The sequence below is a fragment of the Paramisgurnus dabryanus genome, chromosome 12, assembly GCF_030506205.2.
Source record: "Paramisgurnus dabryanus chromosome 12, PD_genome_1.1, whole genome shotgun sequence".
Lineage (NCBI taxonomy): Eukaryota > Metazoa > Chordata > Actinopteri > Cypriniformes > Cobitidae > Paramisgurnus > Paramisgurnus dabryanus.
The window spans coordinates 29,844,121-29,861,072 of NC_133348.1; the positions used below are offsets into that span (position 1 = coordinate 29,844,121).

The 16,952-nt window shown below is 37.9% G+C and overlaps 2 protein-coding genes across 4 annotated transcripts; both read right to left on the reverse strand.

The window, feature by feature from the left end:
- Positions 1–2: 2 nt before the first annotated feature.
- Positions 3–9,176, reverse strand: leg1.1 (liver-enriched gene 1, tandem duplicate 1). Of its 2 annotated transcripts, XM_065268721.1 has the most exons (7): positions 9,044–9,060; positions 8,583–8,959; positions 4,218–4,310; positions 3,951–4,135; positions 3,710–3,831; positions 914–1,152; positions 3–636 (listed from the first exon to the last, which is right to left on the reverse strand). In XM_065268721.1, coding segments are annotated over exons 1-7 (1,170 nt in total). In that variant the 5' UTR covers positions 9,046–9,060; the 3' UTR covers positions 3–484. The 2 variants fall into 2 exon arrangements, with proteins under 2 accessions (XP_065124793.1, XP_065124792.1); XM_065268720.2 differs by having other exon boundaries at positions 8,583–9,176.
- A 3,901-nt stretch (positions 9,177–13,077) lies between these two features.
- Positions 13,078–16,441, reverse strand: mmachc (metabolism of cobalamin associated C). 2 transcript variants are annotated; one of them, XM_073811454.1, is made up of 4 exons: positions 16,275–16,441; positions 14,662–14,736; positions 14,424–14,576; positions 13,078–13,472 (listed from the first exon to the last, which is right to left on the reverse strand). In XM_073811454.1, the coding sequence occupies exons 1-4, from the start codon at positions 16,362–16,364 to the stop codon at positions 13,155–13,157; spliced, it is 636 nt and encodes a 211-aa protein (XP_073667555.1). In that variant the 5' UTR covers positions 16,365–16,441; the 3' UTR covers positions 13,078–13,154. The 2 variants fall into 2 exon arrangements, with proteins under 2 accessions (XP_073667555.1, XP_065124794.1); XM_065268722.2 differs by having other exon boundaries at positions 14,662–14,859; positions 16,275–16,428.
- Between the last annotated feature and the right edge of the window lie 511 nt (positions 16,442–16,952).

Below are 16,952 nucleotides of genomic sequence, written 5' to 3' on the forward strand. Positions count from 1 at the left end.
CATTACTGTATTTAAAAATCAGGTTTTATTTCACTGCATGATCATTCAGATTCATTTCTATTCTGAGCTGCATTTGGATTGAAGTCAGGGTGTTTAAGTTACCTGGAATGATTAACATAATGGTTATAATTACATCAAATCTACAGGACCATACATGCATACCATACATGACTTTTATATGTTGACTTGATGTTTTAATGAGGTCATCATAAGTGGACAAACCGATTTCATAGTTTTGTGTATTATGCCTGGCTTACTTATATGTACCAGACAACAGTCATGTTTGATTTAGCTTTAATTGTTATAAATGTACTAATAAATTCAAGCAATGTTTACTCTGGTCATCATGTTTACATCTGGGATGTAGGGTTGTTAGTCCCACAAACTTCTCAACAAATGCAGTTTATTATGAAGCTGGGAGCACACTACAGGATTATCGACCTGATTTTCCCTGAGAAGATCTTTCCAGATATGATGTTTGTTTTCAGCAGCTGGATGACATCTCTCTCAGGATCGTTATCAGACTGGAAGTTTCAAACTTGGGGTCGAGAATGAGATTGTAGAGAAGGATTTGACCTTTCTCACGAGTCTGAGGCGAACACATCGCCCTACGCCACAGATACACGAGAGATCCACCTGTGTTACAGTAGGTCCAAAGAATTCAGTTACAGGGTTTGCATTCATGACTTACAGTATTCACAAACATTTATGTTGAATTACAGTATTTTTTTAAATAACTATAAAAAATAACAGCCTCATGTATTCTGGGAACCAAAATCTGAAGGAAAAACCGGAAAGGCTTGATGATGATTTCTGGTTTCCAGAATGCTTTGCATGAGGCTTTTACTTTATAGTTTTATTCTGTGAAGACAAAGACTTGCTCGCTTATTTTTAGAGTCACTGTGATTCTCACCAAGCATTTGATTGATGCGGTTTATCCAGTTTAAGACAGAGAGCGTATGATTTTCCTCAGTGCTGAGATCAGAAATGTTTGGAGGACTGTCGGTCTCCTGAAGGACACGGCTGGGCAACGGAGACATTAACTTCTCTGTTCTCTCAATGTTGCCATGAAAATGAGCGGCAGCTACATACGCCGCAGAGCTGAGCCAGTTCTGTCCAAACCGAACCTCGGGAGAGGAATACAACTTCTTTCTACAATGCATGGAGATAAAAGAGAGTGTGGTAAGCAACTTTATCTACAGTCACCATGATTTCAGATGTGTTTCTGCATCTTCAACATTCCTGCCAAGAAACCTAAACTCTACCCATTACCCAAACCACCACTAACCCCATGAAGTCCCAAAAAAAACAATAGGTTGATCAGAAATGATAACAAGCGTGTAGCCCAATCCCTGATACGGTGGGGAAATGTGTGTAAAGGGTTTAAAACATGTTTTACTGTACACTTACTGTACATAGTACACTTTCATTGTGCTATGGCTGAATATATGCACACTGTGTTATAACATCCGCTAAAATATGGCCACATGTTGCATGTATGATTTTCTGTAATGCAATGTGTTGAAAATGTTTCTAACCCTGTCATTTATGTACAGTGCTGGGGAAAGTTACTTTTAAAAGTGATGTGTTACAATATTAATGTAAGTAATTGCGTTACTTCCTTACATTTCATGGAAAGTTATACTTATGTTACCCTTTGTGTTACTTTTTCTTACTTGGTTGAGGCTTGATCTCCTTCATGCCTGCAGGGGCCTCATTTATAAAGCGTGCGTACACACAGATTTGATGGTAAAGTGTGTCTACGTAAAAATCCAAGGCAAAGTCCATATTTATAAAAAACTGTCTTTGACGTGAAAAAGTGCTTTGCGCCACGTCAGGGTCTGAGCAGACGTACTCACTTTTGCTTGTCTGATTGCTGCAGGTTATTGGAAATATAAGCCATTCTTGCTGCTCGAAATTGGGTTTAAACATTGACAAGCGCTCTTTTATATGTCTCCTATGAACTTTAATAAGGTGTTGTTTAAAGGCGGAAAACTGAAAGTGCTTGGCTGCGCACAAGTTCAAGTTTATTTACGATTTATAGATTTAAAAGCGGTATGCGCGTTTTCTGCGCGTACGTTCGGTTTATGAATCACACGTACGCATTTTTGATAAATGATCGTAAGATCAAATGTAGGATGGTTTTGAAGCAGCATTTTCTAAATGAGGCCCAATGTGTTTGTTATGACTAAGAAATTCTGCTTTCAGAAATTGCATATTTCCATGGCAAAAATATCAAGCTCTGGCCTTCCATCTCCCTTTCTGTCTCAAACTGTTCACGCTCAGCTGCGCACGCATAGACTGCATAATGTTACGTGACTATGTTTAGTTTAATTCCATACATTATATTTTTAAGTCAGATTAAGTAACTTGCATTACTTTTTTAAAAAAGTAACTCAAATATTAATGTGTGCATTTATAAAGTAATGCGTTACTTTCCTTGTTGTCTCAGAAAAGTAATATTATTACGTACTGCACATTACTTGTAATGCGTTACCCCCAACACTTATCTTAGCCATGAGGAAAAAAGAATGCAATGGAAGTAAATGGGGTCCACGAACGGTTTGGTTACAAACATTCCTCAAAATATCTTACTTTGTGTTCATCAGAACAAAAAAATGATGTGGGTTTGTAACAACATGAGATTGAGTAAATGATGACAGAATTTTCATTTTTGGGTGAACTATCTCTTTAAGGGGCGGTATTATTATAATAAGACCCCCTTCTGACATCACAAGGGGAGCCAAATTTCAATGACCTATTTTTTCACATGCTTGCAGAGAATGATTTACCAAAACTAAGTTACTGACTTGATCTTTTTCACATTTTCTACGTTGATAGAAGCACTGGGGACCCAATTATAGCACTTTAACATGGAAAAAAGATTTTCCCTTTAAAGGATAAGTTCGGTATTTTACACTTAAAGCCCTGTTTTCAGATTGTTTATGGTGAAATAGAACGGTTTTGACTGAATTTTCGACATATGCGGCTGCCCCGAGAATTTTCGCTTGTTTGCGTTTCACCTCACACCTCTATAATGGGTTTAATGGTGCACTGGAACAATCCTTCCTAAAATGCATTAAACTTTTGTTTACAAAGACGTGAAACTCACCGAGTGGTCAGGGGTGTTCACTGATATGCTCACACAAAAATCGCTGCAAATGATGCTTTCCAACAGCTGTTTTAACATTCGTTGTAAACTTGTGGACCTATTTTTCCAAACGCCTCACACCTGTATATTCTTCCGTTGAGAGCTTGAATAATAAACACTCCAGCCCAGGTGGTGGCGATAATCCACCTTTCCCGGCGCGGAGTAATACCGTTCCTCTAATACAAGTCAATGGAGTTGGCAAAGACTTCGATAAAACCTGCTGGAATGCGTATTTTGCAGCGATTTTTGTGTGAGCATACCAGTGAACACCCCTGACCACTCGGTGAGTTTCACGTCTTTGTAAACGAAAGTTTAATGCATTTTAGGAAGGATTGTTCCAGTGCACCTATAGACCCATTGTAGAGGTGTGAGGTGAAACAACAAACACCTGAAAAATCTCGGGGCAGCCGAGATTTTATGTCGAAATTTCAGTCAAAACCGTTCTATTTCATCTATTTCGTTCTATTTCATCGTTCTATTTCTCCATAAACAATCTGAAAACAGGGCTTTAAGTCTAAAATACCGAACTTGTCCTTTAAGTAAAAAATGCCACAACACCTTTCGCTACATGCAGAAGAGACGGTTTGTAAAGTCTTCTCTTCGGCTGCCCACAGCAAACCCAAAATTCTGTCCTTCTTGTTGAAATCTGTGTCTTCAGATTCATGGATGAGACGCAGAGACTACAGCGAAAAAAAAAAAACAGATATTGTAAGTACAGAACCAACCTTGAAATTTCATCATATTTACAATTATTTAAATATTCATGAAATCAGAGAAGTCATGATGACTTAATGTAAACCTGAAAGAATGTTTGCCATGTGTTCATAGCATGGTTATGGGTGGTAGAGCATTGAGTGAAACTGGAGCAGTAATCTTCAGGAGCATCAGCTGGACCTTTCATATGAATCTGATTGACATCCTGCCCAACTACACCTGACTGAACCGCTGCCAGGAACGGTAACACAGACATGTAGTAGTTTATACCTACAGAGGGCAAAGCACCAGTGTGAGATATAATACAGAAGAGATTTTTACAAGAAGCAGTAAAATAGAAAAGAGCACTTACATCCATACCAGCTGTGAGGAGAGATGCATACAGGCTCTGAACTCTCCAGTCCACATGTGCTGATACTGCCGGGGGTCGGGTCTGTCAACCGGCCTGTCATAGAGTAGTGCTGTGTTATTGTGCTGTCAAACACAAGTACTTACCTCCTTATAACTCAAACTTTATAGTTTTATAGGGCAGGTCTAACAGCATTACGTGCATTCTGACTTATTAACATGGTTAAAGAATTGGGTTTACTTTATAAACCTCCATATCTGGTCTATTGAGCAACTCGACTCACTGAAGTACAGCTGGACAATATATCAGTAAAAATTGATCAAATATCTCTTACAATCTCTTTAACATGTGACCCTCAGCCCCAAAAATCAGTCATAAGGGTCATTTTTTAAATTGAGATAAGCTTTCCATTGATATATGGTTTGTTAAGATAGGACAATATTTTTTCTGAGATACAACTAAAACATTTTGGCATTAAAGAAAAATTGATAATTTTGACCCATATTGTTATTACTAATGTACCCGAGGTATTTATCACTGGTTTTTATGGTTCAGGGTCACATATTGATCTTATTCATAAATGATTCATATATATTGATGTTCCTGTGTTACATGTATGATAACTTAAACACTGCAGAGAAAAGTTTAAAATCCAACAGGTCATTAACACACAGAAGATCAATGTCTACAACCTATAGACAAGTCTTTCAGTGCTAACAAACTACATTGAAACAGAAATATTTTTGATTAACATTTCATTCCTGTTTGGCCATTTCTCACTTACATTTTCATTACTTACTTAATTCTCATCATTAGTATCTGATCAAAATAAAAATAAAACTTTAAAGAAATATATTGACATAGTACTTCAATTTAGCATTGAAAACAAGTATATAATAGTGAAAGCTTAAAGGGGGGGGGGGGGGGGGGGGTAACTGTATTTCATGCATTCTGACGTATTAACACAGTTAAAGAGATGTATTCTTCACTCTAAAAATGGCTGGGTTATTTTTAAGTCATGTTGGGTAAATATTGGACAGAACCCATCGCTGGGTTAAAATTAATCCAATGCTATTTCTGGACCAGAAATGTATGTATCATGGACCCCTAATTCCTTTCATGGGCTCTTGTTCTGGAAAAACACGTCAATGAGAGTGAGAGCGCTTATTATTAGCAGTCACAAGCATCGCTGCAAGTATAACTTTGTTATATATCAAGAATCAACAATGGTACAATGAAAGAAGTTTGTTTTTGGAATTAAGGAGAAACCATTATTCAGCTTTCCAAGTAACAGTGGATATAGTTTCTTTGTGCAAGATAATTGTGAATAGGTTTATGTTTGTTATCTGCATTTTGAAAACGATTGCTTCATAAACAAGGCCCAGCTCTAAGCCGGATTTCCCAGTCATGTACAACTGAGAGATGGAGCGGTCCCAAAGTTAAAGTCGCAATGAAATTGAAATGAAAAACTATATATATATATTTAATATTGTGGTATTATTAACAAATGACTTATTTGTGAGCTTCATTATTTTTAAAAAATTTGTGTGTCCTCATAATCTTTAATCAAAAATGCAAATCTCCTCCCCTCCTCAAAACGATCTCTTCTCACTTCCGGTCAAAAGTATGGCAGGTGGGCGGGGTCAGGGAGAAGATCGCAGCTATTAGCAATTAGCAACACGACCCAACTTCAAACGATCCAATCAGATCTCGATGGACAAATTCAAATCCAGCCCTGCCTTATTTAATCTACAAAAGCCGTTTCATTCGGATATACGTCACCACGGGGAAAATAAGGCAATCGCTACTTCCGTTTCATGGCGACTTTAAGTCTTTCCCCGACATTACAGAGTTAAATCGTCAAGATAACTCGTCAATTAAGAGAAAACGCTTCCCTGCAAATGAAGAGTTTTTCCGTCAATCAGTATTTCCGCTATTATCCACCAGGTGGCGCTCTTACCCAACTTATAAAACCCAGAAGTATTCCCTTAAGGCAAACGATTAAACTCAGTGGGTGCTTCTCAATTCTTATTCGTGCCTTCTCGTTTCCTTTCCTTGCTTCCTTTCCTCGCAAAGACGCGAGGACGGAGGAGACGAAGTATTAAGTGAAATGATCCTCTTTCCTTACTCTCTTTATAATGTTTATTACCTGTTATCAAATAATCAAGTGCATTAAAACCCCAAATATTTAATAAAATAAAGTTAAATACATACTTGAGTTATACTTCATATCCTAACTACAATAAATAAAGACATTCCTAAAAGTGCTGTAAAATTAATATATATCACTGATCATTTATATAGATCGGTGGTATATACAAATATTAAATATACTGTCTAACAAACATGATCTCGCAAAGTTCCGTGGAATAGGCACGTAATTTTTTGCTAATTTTTCCGTGCCATTCACGCTCCGAATTGGTTACTCAACTGCTTTTTCCTATTTTCAAACCATTGTCGCTTCAGTTTAGGGTTAGATTTGGTGTTTGCGTTAGTATGTCACTTTAAGTATTGGTTTATACTATTTTTTCTGATTTATTTTTTATATTTACTAAACTTTAAACAGTTGTCACCTTGCATTGGGGTTAGAGTTGAGTTTGGGTAGGGATGTCATTTAATGTAAATCTAACCCTAAACCGAAGTGACAATGGTAAGAAAATAGGACAAAACAGTTGAGTAACCAATCCGTGAAAATGCCAAGGAAAAGAAAGTCCATTGCAGGGCTACTGAAAAATGCAGAGATCCGTGAGAATGCCACGGAAAAATGGACAATAATTGAATGATTAATAGCAAGATTTATGTGTGTTTAATGATGTGACGATGTAAAGGGGAAAGAGATTTATACACTGTAAACATTTCTGTAGAAATTACAGTATTACTGGTTATTACTGGCAACTAGCTGCCAGTTACTTACTGTAGATTTTACATTTATGTTACTTACTGGCAACAGTTTGTTCAAAGTTAAATGAACATAAAACATTTTTAGTCTTTATCTTCTACAGTAAGTTACTGGCAACCAGCTGCATAATTACAGAAATTTTTTTACAGTTCATCAAGTTAAGTTGATAAAACACTTCCGCAAGTGTATCTTCGCTCATGACTCCTCAGAAATCCTCTTAACTCCTCGTTCCTCGCATCCTCGCAGTGCAATTAAAGAATTGAGATGTCCTACATGATGGCGGAGCTCGATCAGTTTCCGGGTCGTATGATGTAGGAGCGAGGAGACGAGGAAGCATTGAGAAGCACTTCTTGGATGTTTTGAGGATCGCTCTGAATAATACCCTAACAAAAGTCTTTCAGAAAAATGCAATTATCTCAGCTTCTGGTTTAAAATTGTGTATTTTAGAAGAAACCTATCCGTATTTGAGAGGTGATAAAAAGAGAACTAACTTTTTTTAACGCAGAGGATCTGTTCTTTCATTTGATATATTGTTTGTTTATATATTTAAAGAAAAAAACATTTTCTGGAAGGCATTACACTTTTGTAAAAATCATTAAAAATGCTGGCACTGGCTGGAAACTTTTTTTAAACGCAGGCAGGGAAAGAGTTAAAGACCCCGTTAAGGAGTTGGAACCACAGTTGGTAAGTAAATCAAAATCTAACCTCAAGTGTTTTGTTTGCAATCAGCATAAGTGGATATAATGTAAACAACATGAACATGTAGCTGTGCTGTACTTGTAACTCTACAGAGTTCAGCCTTTTTCGGGAAAAAATGAAAAGGCTGTTCTATTTTTTTAATCTGAGAGACACAAAATGTCTATATGGACAAATGAAGGATGAAATACTACTCTATAGACGGTTTCATCGGACGCACATGCGGTGATGCGATTACAGGTCTGAACGGAACTTCCCGTCTTTGTTTTTTTTAAAGGTCTGAATAGTTGCTTAACTAAACTCTGTAACAAATACCTTGTCGAAAATAACAAACGTTTTGGTTTCCTAAAGTAGAGGGAAGATGGCGATCATGGATTACCACTTTTAAAAGTGAGGTTTGGCAACAGATTACATACATTATATAGTTCACATGTTACGTTAGCTCAGTGTAGTTTTATATGCTTTAGCTATGATTTGAACTAAGGTAATCTATGTGTTGTTTATTTTGCTTGTTATCAGAAATAAACTACTCTAAGAATCTGTTAATGACTCTTATCGGAGCTTACCGGATGTTACGTTTGTTCCACGAAAGCTGTTTGTTTATATTGTTACTCCTGAAACCGTCTCTAGGTACCCAAAAATAACATGAGATTGGCAGAAACTGTGTATTATGTGGTCTCTAATCTCTCTAAAGAATAAAAAAACAATTGATTTGATAATGATGAAGAGTCATTATATCAGAGTTATATACAGTACAGTAGATCATACAGTACCTGATCTGAGTTTCCAGCCCAGTTGCAGTGGAAGACTCCACAATGGATTCTCTGTAATTCCAGGTCCCAAAGAGCTCATGTATGGGTTGGTGGAGTTAATCAACACCTTGTATAAACTCATTCTCTGCAGGTAATCCCATGGATTCACCTGAATCTGTCCATCCTCTGTAGGCAGCTGGGAAAGTTCGCTCTGGGATTTTTCCCATTGAATAGGAAAACCATTCTCGGTCACCACTGCTGCTCCACAAACCAAAGCTAAGAGGAGAACAGATGCCGTTGTCCAGATGAAATACATTTTGGGAGATCTGTTGAGTTCAGATTGCTGATGTGATGGGGACTGGAAAGAGGCATTTATCCCTGGAAAAAGGACTTTGATCCTGAATAGAGATAACATAGTAAAGGGGTAGAAATAGACAGAGACATACGTGTTGATGCAAAGGTCGTCACAGATATCAACTGACATGCAGTGATGTGAGGCCGGTTTACACAACAAACATGTTTAAGAGTATGTGGTCTATCGTCTAAATACTTTTTTTGGGCATTTATATTACTTCACTTTCTGTTTGGTTTATTTGATTGACTTGCGTAACTGTTGTGTAATGAATGATGTGGTCATGTCACTGTAAGGCCAGACAAGTCGGATCAACTTAAAATAAACTCTCTGCTCTGAAAATGTCAATTTTGCCTTGTTGTTAAACAAACAAGTAACTTTAAGTTAAATCCTAAGATTGCTGAACAGGCAGTTGTCGTTTATGTCTCATTCCAGCAATATGTACTTGTTAGATTAACAAATCATTTCCTGTTCTACAAATTAGTTAACAATATGAGAAACTTTATCTTATTTGAATATAGTTTTATAAAACTTGTAATGTCAAGAGAACTCTGCAATCTTTGCCTTTCAAAAAAGAGGACACCTTGCAAAGCAAAGGTACATTTTTAAGGGTTTAGGTTAAATGTATTTATTTGTGGTAAAACAAACGAGGGTTAACAGTGTACAGTTGTCTTTTTTGCAAATTTTGAAAAGATGTCTTGATAGTTACTTCCAGTGTTGAATTTGAGAGGAGATGGGGAGGAGGAGGGATGCCGGAAGAATTGCAGCTGGATGCAGAGGCCTGGAAGCTGCCTTATATACACTGATAATGATGATTTACATTCCTTAATGTTTAGGCTCCTCCCGGAAGAACAACTAACCCCAACAACAGCCACAGATGGTAACAACTATCAGCTCAAGGAGGTGACAGAGAGACATCCATGTCACTGCTTTGCCACCAGGAGATGTTCTAGTTGGTGAACGGTGGTTCTTGGCTGATGACCCTGCAGCTGACCCATGGGCACCAGAAGAGGTGCGACCAGCAGCAATGCCTAGCAGGAATTCCAGCTACTTGTACATTTCACTGAAGTTCTGGTAAACCAGTGACTACTGCGAATATGGCAGTTGGAGACCAGGGAAGACTGGATGACAGCAGGGAAAGGCTGGAGTGGGAGGTTAGTTACCTTATCCACTAGTACCTCAGAAGAGGCACACCCAACCTTAATTTAAGAACTTTAAGAAGAAACAACCCACAGGTCCTCGAAAGAGGGGGGGGGGGGTTGAAAGATAGGCCTAATAGGACAGACAACACAGTAACGACGATAATCGAAATGGACAACAATAATTTCAGGAGTTGAAGAGAATCTCTATTATTGTGGATGGAAGAAAGTTACCATGTTCCGTGGGTTGCGAATCCACCAGGAAAAGGGAAACTGTGGGTAGAAGGGCCAACAGCAACCTTGCACTACCTTGGCAGGTGAGACAAGAGGGACCAAAATCCAGATTGAAAACCATAGAGCCAATGGACCCAATGTTGCAAAAGGCAAAGATTTCACAGAGGATGAAAGAACTGTAGGAAGGCAACATAGGTAAAGAAAGAAGGTCTGAAAGCCTTGTGGGAGGAGGTCAGGCAAAGACAAGCAAGGCTTTGCAGGGCTGGGTGTATCTGCAAGCGCAGCAAACAAAAACAGAAAGAACGAGCCAGCTTCTTCAAATACCCATTTAAGCATGCTAGACAGCTGCTGGAAGAGAAAAAGGGTGGGAAGCTCGAAACCACCAGGGAGCAAAAGGAACAGCACGTCAGGGAACAGTACAGTGACCCAGTAAGGAACGTCCCATCAAGAACACCAGGTTACGTGCCCAAGCCTTCACCTGAGTTCAAAATCATGCCCCCCAGGCTCAGTGAAGTTATGCAAGGTCACCCCCAATTCCCTACAAGCTCTACAAGAACTGCCCCAAAGTACTAGAGCTGCTTTGGTACCTCATGAAAACTGCCTGGAAAAAGCAATTCATCCCATTTGAGTGGCAAAAAAGCTGTGGCAGTCTTCATCCCCAAGGAAGCAAACTCCAAAGACATTAGCCAGTTCAGAAACATTGCTCTGCTGAATGTAGTAGGGACAATATTTTTCTCAGTGCTGGCCAGAAGGATGACCACCTACCTGCTTGAGAATGGCTACATCGATACCAACTGCCAGAAAGCGGGAGTCCCAGGCTTCTCAGGGAGCGCAAAGCACTCTACAACGATCTGGGACCAGATCCAGAAGGCCAAGCGGGAGAAGATAGACCTGCACGTCGAATGGCTCCATCTTGCCAATGCCTATGGATCAGTCCCACACCAGCTGATAAACTATGCTAAGGAGTTCTTTCATTGCCCTCCTGCGTAAGGAACATGGTTGTATCTTCAGTGACCTGCAGGCAGAGCCAATCCTGGCCTTCTGGGGGCCCTAAGCAACTTTGTGAGGGGGCCCTGTCATCGTGTTCATAAAAAACATTTACTGTCTCTGCTTAAATAACAAAATGTTAACTAAAACACTTATTATCTTATAGCTGTACATTTTGGCCACATGTACATTACTGTGACACTCATCAGAGTACTTCCTAATTATAACATTGACACGTTTTCTAAAAAGCCCATCTGTTACATTAGTACAAGGTACTGCCAAATATATTATTTTTTAAGAGATGTAGAACGTCAGGGAAACAAATTTAAAATTATGAATAAAATCAAACCAAAATAGCTTTCAGATAAACTATAACAAACTAAGGCATGATCAGACTCCACAGATAAACATACCAAAAAAAAACATCAGTAATTGTCTAAATATGCAAACATTAAACCTAATGTGCATTGTTTTAAAATGCTAGCATGAGTCACACTACATATTGCATGAATAAAAGTGATAATTTTTTTAACACGTATGAAAGATTTTGATTATTAATGTTGTTACATTCGGACTCAAGGAAGTAAGAAAATAATGGGATCAGAGTCCAAAAATATATTAAGCAAAATATTTATTTGCTTCTAGCGGTTAAATTATAATGAAAATAGTTTACTTAAAAAACAATAAAGAGAAAAACTATATGAAGGTCCAGCTCCTGAGCAAACTGCAGGATAGGGGTCCGAGCACCTCCCACAAATGACAGCGTCTTAAATACTGCTCATCAAACTCAGGACAGGTGTAGATCCTTAGCTGGCAAACTATATAAGAAAAATAGAAAAGAATAACAGAACCCAAAAACAAAACTGAGCCGTAACAAATGTCTACAAGCATTTCTAACAAAACACACTGGACTTAAACTGAATCTAGGGATTTGGACTGCAGTGTTTGTTATAAATCCATTCCATGGTTAGTCAAGACTAAATAGGAATTTTAAACATTGTGTTCTTAATCTTCTTACTTCACCTTTATGGCGCTTGTCTTTCCTGCTCCGGGTGGATAGCTTTAAACCATATCCGTATGAAGACGCATGTCGATAGGTGCGGCAACCACATGCGGAGCTGCATCGATGGACGGACAACTGGAATTAAAGTATCGTGAGATCAGACTGCTTGTTGTAATTTCGAATGGCTCTCGCAGCACAATGATGCCACTCGCCAGCTGGGCTGTGCAGCGCTGAATGAAGAACAAGGGGGCCCTCTAGAGGTACGGGGCCCTACGCAGCTCATGTTGTCTGCGTATAGGGAGGATCGGCTCTGCCTGCAGATCTGCTTTGCCCTCCAAGATTTCACCACTGGGTGGCAACAGTTAAAAGAAGGCATTGCCATGGGTGCCTTCTCTCTCATCTTGTTCATGCTAGCCTTTGAAGTAATTCTCGTCAGAGCAAGACAGATGGTTGGAGGGAACAAGCTGCCCTCTGAATAAAATCCAGAGACCACATTGTCTGAGACCGAAACAAGACAAGACCAAGAACAGTCGAGACTGAACATCAAAAAATGGTCTTGAGACCAAGACGGATCTCGAGTACTACAACACTAGTCACTTCTACTTGCTGTAGTCCTCAATATACCACATTAAAAAAAATTCTGAAAACTTCCAAGCTATAAATCTCTCAATGTTAGAAAGAGTAAAGATCTTGCCATGTTGAACTGAGTCTTAATTAAAACTGAATTGAATTCTTTCAATACTCTCAAGTTTGTGTCTAGAAGTGATCATATGGATTTTCCTGGCCAGAAAAAAAAATACATTAACAGTTTTTGATCCTTTTTATTTTAGTCTTTCTCATGATAAACAGTTAATGTACAGTTTAACTGAAGGTCCTGTTTAACTCTCTGCGTCGCTCTCTGTCATGAAGCCCCACTGTCTTAGCAGCGCCCCCCGTTGTGCTGGGGGTGTTATAAAATACTCTTTCTGTTGAAGAGAGTAACGTTCTTCTACAGGTATAATGTCTCTGTAGCTCCAGTCCCGCCAGTGAAAGTTAAATCTCTCCAGCAGCTCGATTCTCTCCTCCTGTCGGCTCACACAGTCTGGAGGATCTCTCTGCTGAAACTCCTCTCCCATCAGAACATCTTTAAAGATCAACAGAGCTCGTATAGCAAACCAGCCGCCCAATCTGGGGTGGATGCACACTCCAAACATCTTCTATATGAAAAACAGACAACAGACATACAATAAATACTATTTATAAACATACTATAATGTACAGATATATCTTTAGTGCATTACTGAGCCACTGTTAACTGCTGTAGGTACCACAGTGAAGGATAAACTTTACTTTGTAAAAAATAATTGACTTTCAATTTCACTTTAAAAGTACTAGTTGCTTAAAAGTCCTCAATCCTATCCAATTCCTACAAATACTTAAACTTAACAACTACTTTACTAAGTATAACTAACTAAGCAGTAATTAGGACTATATTGAGGCAAAAGTAGTTTAAAGTTAGTTACTAGTGAGAATTGGACCTCAAAACCTGTGACAAGAATAATTGATGTACTTTTATATGATTTATTAGAGCTGTTTCAAGCCTATCTTTGCATTATGTACTTAATAAGAAAGTAATTAGTAATAAGAAATTAAACACTTTTTGGAATGGGTAATTTGTACAGTAATCTAATAACATGATTGTAATTAATTACTTTTTTCAGTAACTTACCCAACACTGTCTGTAACTAAACACAAGCACAAATCTCAGTATGCACTGTTATTTGGTCTGGTTTTGTGTATTTTGGAGCTAAAAAAGTTTTACTCTGATCTTATTCTCTATAACAGGGCTTTTCAATCCTAAAGGGTCCCCAGAAAATTTCAGGGGAAAAAGGCAAAGCAAAATTGTACTACTGTCTACTGTGTATCAGATTATATAGGCTTGGAAACAATATGCTTATGTCTTTATACTTTTTACAATTACTATTTACCTAACACACTTTAAATGTTTCTTTAAACAGAAAAAATATATGAATATATTTTAAAAAAGGGGGTCCCTTGCAAAAGATTTTATATTTCATGGTTCTTGCCATCGTAAGGGTTCAAAAACCCTGCTTTATAACATAAGTAGCTAAAGTTAGGCTTGTGTTTTCATTAAACCAGACACTGACCTTATTTCCCCATGGTGGATTGTGAACGTCTGATGCCCTGTAGTAAAACGCTGCTCCTGCTACATGGGCCGCCGTCTGCGCAAGAAACTTTGGTTTTCTACTGGGTAGCAGCTCAAAATCATACATTACATCTACAGACTGATTCGGACAACACTGAAAAAAAAAAGAAGAGAGGAGCTGATTTCAGAATACATTGTGAGATGTTTTAACCGGAGTTTTAAATGTGGCAGTACTGTACCATAGAGACAGAGGATGAGACGGTGTGAGAGATACACTCATCTATAGGATCTCTGATGCCATCACAGGCCCGGCTCTGTAAGAAAGGCACGAAGACTTTCTCAAACATGGACGGTGTGCTGAGGATCACTGCTGCCAAATTGTCAGATTCATATGGAAGCTGGTGAGCCTGAGATGTCAATGCATTATACCATCCAACCTGTTATAAACATCAACTCATTAATATGAGTGCAGTTAAACACTTGAACATAATGTAATGATTTACTCTTATTTGTTTATGTATCTATGCGTTTTGACTTTTTATGAACAATGTATCATGAAAAAAAATATTTCATTGATCGGAAAAAAAACAAATTGTGGCACCTATTATGCAAAATCCACTTTTATAAGGTGTTTGGGCAAAATGTCTTTAAGCAGTGTGTGAACACAACCACCCTATGATATAATAAATCCACCCGCTTCATGTTTTTTAATCCCCATTAAACCAAAGCAGTCTCAATAGACATGCCGTTTTTATTCTCTTATCAATGTGAGGTCACACTGATAAATCCCCGCCCACTTAGACTCCGGCATTACCATAGTTTCCACCCTTAGCGAGTTGTACTCTGTCCACTAATAGGACATAATATGTGCCCTTTAAGTTAGTTGTGCACAACATAACAGCAAATTCACATTGTTTTGGACAAATTGCAAATGCTTGGTACAATCATGCAGATGATTATGTACAATTGTCCGCTGTTTGCTACATTTTCATTCGCTTGTGTCATTTTCATCAAAGTACATCATACTGGTTTGTATTGAATAGTCTTAAACCTCAAAACATTTAGGAATTAGTTCATCATGCAAGGCATGTCATGCAAAATTGTTGACCTTTGTGTCATAATCTGTTACTGTAGGCATGTTTTCCATAGGGTTATTTTAGTCTTTTGTAAATGTAAACTGAATTAATAAACTGGTTTCAAGTGAATCTTTACATTTTTAGTTACATACAATTTTATATTTCTTAGAGTGTGTACAGTGAACCTTTCTAATTTTGTAATTTTTAATTGTACTCTTAAATATGTTTTTTTTTTCTAAATCATGTGTAATTTGTTTACAGAGAAAATGTAAATTCAGTTTACATAAAAAAATGTGACACATTGTGTACTGTTGTTATATTGACAACATGGCTAAACATTTTGACTGTCTTGTTCATGAACAATGACACAAACACTTGCCATGTTGATGCCATTGACATGGTCACTGATTTAAAAAGATTCCTTTGAGAGATGAACTAAGGATTTTAAACAAGTTACAGGCTTTTGCAAAGACATCACGATGCTGTGCCGTTTGCAAATTTTAGGAATGATTCGAGAAATCCTCCAAAGCGACTGAGGAAAAACTGTACATTCTGTACGTGCAAAAAAAGTTTTTTTCTAATCAAATGACTACAAAGACGTCAGACTGAATATATTTAATCTTCTCGTGAGCTTAAAGAACTCTTTTAGTTAGGTGTCATGAGGAAATTTAAAATGACTTGCTGTACACTAACTATTACAACCATTTATCAAATCAGTCGTCAGATTTTTATAATTAACTCTAGATTTTATTTCTTCTTTAAGATAAGCACGTTACCTTGAAAGGATATATTTCAAAACCTTTGTCTTTTAAAGACTCTCTAACAATCCCAATAAGCTCCTCCACATTGTCGGTGTGAGTCGTCATGTTTGATCTTCTTCTTCACAGCGGATCACAAATGAAACACAGCGCATTGCGCCACCTGCTGCTCACGCGGGGAACAGACGCTGCAGTCCGAACACCGGTGTCAAGTCCATGGCCGTTCTCAAACCGAAGGCTGCACCTTTAGTAGGTCGCATATCTAGGCTGGATACGTCATCAAGATTGCCTTTTCTTTAAATATTAACAATTATTAAGTTGACTGTTATTCTTAGTTAATCGTAAATTTTTGTAATATGCTTATGACATGCGAATGTAATGCTAGGTTAACTTAAATAAACCAGGCTTGATGACGTATGCAACCTGCATATGCGATCTTTGCAGGCTGCAGCCTTTGGATTGAGAAACGGCTCCTGTCAATGAGATGCACTCTTCTATCCTAAAAAAAAAGATGGAAAGTAAAAAAATATTAAGCTTGCTTGTTTGTTTTCCTTTTGCATACCTAAAACCATATTTTTTCACTCCATTAATTATTTGATAGGTGTTATTTACTTAAGTTTTTTAAGTATTGCTGTGGTAGGCTACTTTGTAATAAATATCACATATCATATCATGTGTGTGTATGCGCGCGTGCTA

Excerpts from the sequence above, each read along its gene's own strand:
- leg1.1 (XM_065268720.2), bottom strand. The coding sequence starts at position 9,045 with ATGTCAGTTGATATCTGTGACGACCTTTGCATCAACACGTATGTCTCT. Across the intron at positions 4,311-8,582 it reads GGGCTGGAAACTCAGATCAG|GCCGGTTGACAGACCCGACC; the intron begins GTACTGTATGAT and ends ACTCTATGACAG. Across the intron at positions 3,832-3,950 it reads CATGGCAAACATTCTTTCAG|TCTCTGCGTCTCATCCATGA; the intron begins GTTTACATTAAG and ends TTTTCGCTGTAG.
- mmachc (XM_065268722.2), bottom strand. The coding sequence starts at position 16,364 with ATGACGACTCACACCGACAATGTGGAGGAGCTTATTGGGATTGTTAGA. Across the intron at positions 14,577-14,661 it reads TCTCATCCTCTGTCTCTATG|TGTTGTCCGAATCAGTCTGT; the intron begins GTACAGTACTGC and ends TTTTTTTTTCAG. Across the intron at positions 13,473-14,423 it reads ATCCACCATGGGGAAATAAG|AAGATGTTTGGAGTGTGCAT; the intron begins GTCAGTGTCTGG and ends TTTTTCATATAG.